The sequence below is a fragment of the Haemaphysalis longicornis genome, unplaced genomic scaffold, assembly GCF_048455015.1.
Source record: "Haemaphysalis longicornis isolate Haplotype H1 unplaced genomic scaffold, Haemaphysalis longicornis Haplotype H1 scaffold_11, whole genome shotgun sequence".
Taxonomy (NCBI): Eukaryota; Metazoa; Arthropoda; class Arachnida; order Ixodida; family Ixodidae; genus Haemaphysalis; species Haemaphysalis longicornis.
The window spans coordinates 104,474,627-104,482,072 of record NW_027526214.1 but is presented as its reverse complement, the minus strand read 5'-3'; the positions used below and the strand labels follow the sequence as shown (position 1 = coordinate 104,482,072).

The window sequence follows — 7,446 nt, the reverse complement described above, 5'->3', positions numbered from 1 at the left end:
CGTCACGCCGAAGCGCCTCCTTTCCGCACGCTACAAACATTTATACCCCACGCACGGGTTGAGAGGAGACACTGATAGCCACCGCCATCGCCCCCGACAACGCGCGTTCCGGCAACGCGAATGCGCACTTTGTTTGTACGCCCAAACCCTCCCCCCTTTGAGGAAAAAATAAAAACAAATTAGAACTCTAAGAAACAAGCATACAAGAAGGAAAAGTTCGTGTTGCTTAACAAACGAAACGAAACCAAAAACTGTCCAACAGCATCTTAGTCCAAAAGTAGAAAAGCACAAGGAAAATAACAACAAAGGAAAATGCTCGCGATTGTCCCCTCACACGCCATGTTCTGCCTCGAGGATCACGTCGATCGCCTGGTGACGTAGGTCTTGCCGTAGGCGTCGAAGCATCGCCAGGGCTTCTCCCAACACTCCTTTACAATCTGCGCCCGCGGCAGTGAAGAGTTGTTTCTTTTTTGCGTACGTGCAGAGATGTTAAGGAGATGCGTATGAAACCATCCTTGTGTTCCTACCGTTGATGTGAAAATGTAGTGTGGCGGGTCACAAGGGGGAATATAAAGAGCGGAAGGAATGAGAAAAGAGGTTTAAGACGCCAAAGCATGAATAAAAGCAATTTAAAAGACACGCAGACGTTAAAAAAACGTGCGATCCGGAGAAAGCAATGCACGTAAATTAAGTATAGGTCAATCGCCTTGTGTCTTTACCAACGATTGTCTGAACTGTACGGAATGTCTAATCTGCTCCGGTTCATGTGGAAGAACGTTCCAATCTTTGGCTGTGGGAATAAAAACAGAGTGTGGAAATGTAACTGTTTTTCGCCAGGTATACGATACTTGGAATGTGTTTTTTCTTGGGGTCGAAAAACTTGCGCGACTTATGACATATTTGTTAGGTGACAGTGTAGTAATATTTGTGAAAGAGTGCTAGTCGCGCAAGCGTTCGGTGGTGATTTAGCAGTCAAAAAGAAACACACTGTTTGAGCTCGGGTATGCTCGAAAATGATGAATAATCGGAAAATGCATACCTGACGGTTCAATTTTGTACTGCTTTCAATGCCGAACAAGGTACTTTATTTTAGTGCAGATAGCGGCTGCATAATTTCGGGCGTACTAGTGTTCTGTAGGCTAGTAATTTTATTTCTAGGACGCCAGTTTAAATTGCGGTGGAGAATACCGAGACTTTTGGTTGCTGCAGAAACATCCAATTTAACATCAGCGGAGCACGTCAGATCATTTGTTAGATGTGCAACCAGATATTTGAACGAGTTAGTAGGTTGGAGTACCGAACCATGGAGGGAGTAACAGTAATTAAATGGGTTTGCGCGTCTATGGAAAGTGATGGTTTTGCATTTGAATACATTTAGTGAGATTTGCAGTCGCTACACAAATTCTCAATCGCTAAAACGGCACCTTGTCAGGTTAAATGATCGCCGCGGGTTTTTTTTATTATATATGGCCCAATCATCATCAAAAAGCCGAATTGTATTAGTTACTCGGGGGAGGCAGGTCATGGATATATATTAGGGACAGAAGGGGTCCGAGTACAGTGCCTTGTGTAACTCGAGAGTGCACTTTGGTAGTATTGGAAGCAGTTTTGTTTACGAGTACACAATGTTTTGTATTAGTAGGGAAGGTACATATCCAGGCTAATACAAATCAATCAAGGTTCAGCTGTTTTAATTTATGCATAACACTACGGTGAGTGACTTTATCGAATGCCTTTTTGAAGTCAAGAAATATTGCGTCGGTTTGAATATGAAGGAATGCAGCTAGCTTGAAGGAATGTAAAAAAGAATGTAGCTAGTCGAATGAAGGAATGTAGCTAACATTGTTTCACATGGCAATCTTTTCCGGATACCGTGCTGTGACTCATCTATGAATTTGGTGTTCTCCAAATGATTTATCACATTTGTGAAAATGATATGTTCGATTATGTTGGAGGCAATGCTGCTTAGACATATTGGACGATAGTTACAAGGCGATGATTTGTTACCACTTCTAAAGACTGGGACGATTTTTCTGAGTTTTATTCATAGGAGATATGGCCAGAAGATTGTGATTGAGAGAACCACGTTGTAAATATTGTGCTTGTTACATCCGTTGTGTTTTTAAGTATTTTTGATACGATGTTATCTGTCCCTGCAACTGAACAATTCTTCGTTTTTGATTAGGCAGGTGTTTTCGTTGGTGTCAAATATAATCAGGTGCATAATATTTAATATGAGAGTACGCTCTACTGGGAAGGAAGTGGTGCGCTCTTTCTTAAACACGGAACAGAATGCGACAATAGGAAGTTTGCAGAATCTTTATCGCATAGCGTTTCGCCAGAGTTGTCGGACAAAATTATTGAGAATTGCACAGAATTACGGTTCACCAGAGCTGCTTGGGATTAGGTTTCAGCATGGTAGGTAAGCTGAGGCGAAAAAAACTTATATTTGTCAGTGCTAATGACTTTTTGAGTTCTATTTCCGCCTTTTGGTAAGATTCCCATGCTGACTTTCAGTATTTCTTTCTTGCTATTTTAAACACGCTTTTTTTCTTGCCCATCATTCTTAAACTGTTTTGGTAAACAACGGAGCTGGTAGTCTTTCTTTAAATGTGATTGTTGGTATAAATGTTTTACTCAGTTCGCTTATTTTGAATGGAAAAAGGTGCCAGTTCTCCTGTACAGATCGGTCGTCGAATCCTTCTTTGAAAGAGTGGTAGAACTCATCTAGTGCCGTGTTGATAGCTTAACATTTTCCCTGGTCATAGAGTTTGATTTGTTTGTTACGGGAGTACTCAACTATACGGTGCGTTGTAACTGTTGCTAGAATAACTTTCCGGTCATTTATTTTCCGCAGGTATAGGACCGATTGCAGGCTACTTGAGTACCACAACAGTATTAGGCTCAGAATGTTGGATGTGGTTGCTGTTTCTGTGGTAGCCTGGGTGATTACTTCAGTTAGCTCATTTTTCTAAGCACTTCAGAAATTCATTACATTCTGAATGTGGGTAGATGGTTCAGTTATCGCGCCGATGAATGTTTGGATAGTTGAAATCACCGACGAAAATAAAGCTACCTTTTCGAACTTTTTTGAGTAGGGGGTCAAGGGCATCGTTAAGATGGATGGGGAAATCGTAATCCAGGTTTGGGGGCGATGACACACACCAAATATTGTTGTGCCTCGAGGGCTTTCGCACGATATCCAGACTGCTTCAAGAGGGCAGTTCATTTCAGTTTTAGAGTGACAGCAAAACTATTGTCTCCTATTGACAAACCCAGGAGTAATAGGTTAGTTACGTCGGTAGACCAGAAAGCTTGGGGGCGTTGGAAATATTTCAGATTCAATAATAGCAGGGGATTACCAAGTCTCGGAGAGCATGAAGATGTCGCATTCGGAAGTCTCTATTAGGTCAAATATTTCACTGGGTTTGGGGATTATGCTTCGAATGTTAGTGTAGACAATACAAAAGGATGAACAGGTATTTGTACGGGCTGGCAGGGGTAACCTAGGAATTGTTGCGCTTGAGATGACATTTTTGTGTCCCCCTGACTCGGTGATACCTATTGGGTAGACGATACGGTCTCCTTTAGTTGGCTCGTAGTGATATCGACATAGAAAGTTCCCCCTCCCCCCTCAGTAGTTTCTTGTGACGCACTTGGTTAGAGACGTTGTTCCGGCGCCAAACAGAGCAACTCTTTACGTTTGAAACGTGTAGCACTGCAAAATCCTCACCAGCGCTGTAAGGCGTAGCTTTAAATTTTTCTCGTCTAGTTAACACCGTTTCCTTCGCTTTGGAATTTGTGAATTTATCAATTATTGGCCCTTTTCTGTTACCTAGAGGCATTCCGATGCGGTGCGCTCTTTCTATTTCGCGAGGCTCAAGATTGACATAGCCCTTTCCTGCCCAACATAAAGATTTTAGAAAAAATGGCCACAAGTAATTAAATTTTGTGTATTTACCCATTCCCATTGATGCATCGACAAGTTAAAATGGAAAGCACAGAGTATTTCACACAGAAAACAAACCCACACATATGTGTGGGCTGGGCTTCTATTTGAATGATCTGCGGGTAGTAAGAATACATTAAAAACAGCATCAGGCGCAGAAAAACTACATTTTTACGTATAATTTATAAGTTTTATATTGTTTTCAGGAGTATTTATGTTATAAATAGGATTTTGTGAAAATAAATAATAATGAAGTTTTAATTACATAATTATTAAATATTCACTATACTATTATCACAAGTAATTACGCAACGAGTTGAAGGTTAAGGCGCAAGAAAACATTACCAATGAATCAGAACGACACCGCATATAAATGAGACACCAAGAAAGCAAGAACAAATTATTTATAGCTAGCGCTGCAGTGCACCAGCCCGCAACCGTGTGCCGCCCAGCAAAATTTTCGTGACGACGAAAGCCCAGCCCACACATATGTGTGGGTGCATTTTTCAAGCGTGCTGACGGTACGCACACGAAGGGAACGGGTGTGTTTTTTAGCCGATCGTGTTTTCCCAAGTCCTGAAAATCGCATCTTACGATTGTTATTCAGAAAATACGAGAATAGCAAGAAGAAATACCAGCTTTCATCGTGAAGGCGGCTTGCGTGATCGCGCCGGCTGGGGCGCCGTTTTTAATGTGCGATTTCTCGCCCCCCGCTGGCGAAATGAGTGAACTACTGGAACCAATAAAGTCTCTGAGGCGTTCGCAGTGACTACCCAGGGCTCTGAAACCGAAACCGAAACAGGTGCCACTTATTAAACGAATTTGTTGACCCACACGCTTGTGTGGGCTGGGCCGCAAAGGGATAGACAAGCCGGCTACAAATATCGATAATAACTTCTTCATTGTCGCTCAACGTTTCGGAGTCGCTTTCTGCGAAGCTAAAGAAGATTAGGTTAGTGCGACGGGACCTATCTTCTGCATCGTTTAGTCTGTCATTGATGTTACAAAACGCTTTTGCTGATTCGTTTGCTGTAGATTGCAACTTTTTAATTCCTGTACGGATAGAATGCAAGTTAGAACACTCAGATTCCGTTTTGGAAATTCGAGTGACTAGGTCGGCTATGGTTTTTTTCAGTTTTGCTGAGTCTGGCGTTTATGTTTTCCAGCTCAGTCCAAACAGTGGCTTGACCTTCTTTGAGCTTGGTTAGTATGAAGTGTACGTCATCGTCAGGTTTGCAGTGTGCGTTTTGTCACGTTTTGTGGGACTCTGGGTTTGTTTGGACTTCTTCTGAGAGGAATAATAGTTGGCCAACAACATCAGTAAAATTGTAAAACAAGGTAACAAAGCACTGAGGGGTTGGCCGCTGCACCAAAAAATGATTGCTGGTTTTTTTCCAAGGAGAGGTTCGCATCTACGCACCGGCGTGACGAAGATGCAGGACGTCAAACGATGCATCGTGTCAGAGGCACAGCCGCCGATCCCAAAGAGCGCCGCTCGCGGCGCTCTTGCTTTTATGTTGCGGTGGACTGTCTTTGTTAATGAGAGTACACTTCAAGATAGTCGAGGAGGGGTAGAGGAACGCTGAGGGTTGCTCCATTTAGTAACGCGGTGGTCAATACCCTTGTGCCGACCGGGAATCCGCTGCAGGAAGTGGAATTTGCTTCTTCGGCCATCGCTCCGGGTGCGAATAAGCATGCAACGGTTAATACCTGCGTGAGGAAGCCGAAGGCAGCCAAACGATGCATCGCGTCTGAGGCATAGCCGCTGAGACAACCGAGCGCAGCGCGCGGTGCTCGTGCTTTCATGTCCATGTACACTTTCGAAACGATGCTTCGTGTCAGAAGCATAGCCGCTGAGACAACCGAGCGCAGCTCGCGGTGCTCGTTATGGAGAGCATGGTTCTACGTCGCCTTCAGCAACACCTTGAGATCACCGACCAACTTCCGAAGACGATGTTCGGGTTCCGCAAGCATCTATCAAAACAGGATGTCATGCTACAAATTCAAGAGCTGGTGATCAAAAGAGCTACTCGAAACCCCCCTAGGGCAATCCTCGCCCTAGACCTCAAAGGGGCATTCGACAATGTTACGCATGCTAGTATACTCACTAACCTCAATGAGACGATGTGCGGGCCGCGCACTTCTGGATATGTTAAAGACTTTCTGTCCTCCCGTAAGGCACGAATCTCAGTGGGTGAAGAGCGGTCGGAGCCCATTGAATTGGGGGAGCGGGAAACCCCACAGGGAACAGTGTTATCCCCAGTCCTGTTCAATCTGGCCTTACTCCTACTGCCACGTCTGCTAGACCAAATCGAGGGAATCGGATACGCGTTCTACGCGGACGATATTACTATATGGACGGAGCGAGCGGGTTCCGACGGCTGGACGGAGGAGACACTTCAGGCGGCAGCACTCACGATGCATGGGTACGTGAAGACCTGTGGACTCAATGGCGCGCCACAGAAGTCGGAACTCCTCGTAATCCAACCAGGGAAGCCCCTCAAGCAGCCCCCACCAGACATCCGCATCCAAATTGACGGCACCAAAGTCAAGCCGACAGACACATGTAGAATCCTCGATCTCCTAATACAAGACAATCGCAAGGCACACGCCGCCGTCGACAAGATCAAGACAAGCGCGGAGAAGATCCTAGCCATGCTGAGAAGGGTTTCAACTAGAAACAGAGGACTGAAGGAAGATGACGCCCTCAGACTCATGCAGGCATTCACTACATCCAGGATAACATATTCGGCCCCGTATCTTAATCTCAACAAGACGCAAAAAAACACACTCGATACCATCATCAGAAAGGCCACCAAACAAGCCCTCGGCCTACCCATCTATTCGTCGACCCAGCGCCTTCAAGCCATGGGGGCACACAACACACTCGACGAACTCATAGAAGCCCACCTGTCTAACAAGCGACTCCGCCTGAGCCAGACAAATCATGGCCGCGCGGTGCTGGATAAGATAGGGTGGCGCAAGGAAAGAGCAACAATCAAGAGGTCCATCCCAACTGAATAGATGACGAAAATCACCACCAAGCCCTTACCCCGGATTCATGACGCCGGGGAAAAATGATGGCAGGAGAGAAGCCAGAACACAGGCGGTAAATTCCAAAATGCAGCGGATTAAGGGAGTCCTATAGGTGGATGCGTCCCTCGTCAAGGGCAGCCGCAAAGCAGCAGCGGTGGTAACCGACGGGGAACGGTTGATAAACAGCGCAGCAGTCAACACCAGAGAGTCAGCGACAGCAGAGGAAGTGGCCATAGCCCTGGCGCTTGTCCAACAGGGTGTCAGGGTGGTGGTCACCGACTCCAAAAGAGCATACGGCGGCTACAGGAAAGGCGTGATCTACTAAGAGGCAGCCGCGATATTAACGAAGAGCAGCGCGCCGGAGCGAGCCATAGAGCTCGTATAGGTGCCTGCCCACACACAGGTAGCCGGCGACGTCATAGCCGATTATCATGCCCGAGCGATGACCCTCCGGGCAGGGC

At 45.7% G+C, this 7,446-nt stretch overlaps 1 protein-coding gene across 1 annotated transcript; it reads left to right on the top strand.

The window, feature by feature from the left end:
* The first annotated feature begins 6,073 nt into the window (after positions 1–6,073).
* On the top strand, positions 6,074–6,973 carry LOC144160739 (uncharacterized). The gene has a single exon (XM_077691925.1). The coding sequence runs from the start codon at positions 6,074–6,076 to the stop codon at positions 6,971–6,973; it is 900 nt and encodes a 299-aa protein (XP_077548051.1).
* The last annotated feature ends 473 nt before the right edge of the window (positions 6,974–7,446 follow it).

What these genes read in the sequence shown, in the direction of transcription:
- LOC144160739 (XM_077691925.1), top strand. Translation starts at nt 6,074, where the DNA reads ATGTGCGGGCCGCGCACTTCTGGATATGTTAAAGACTTTCTGTCCTCC.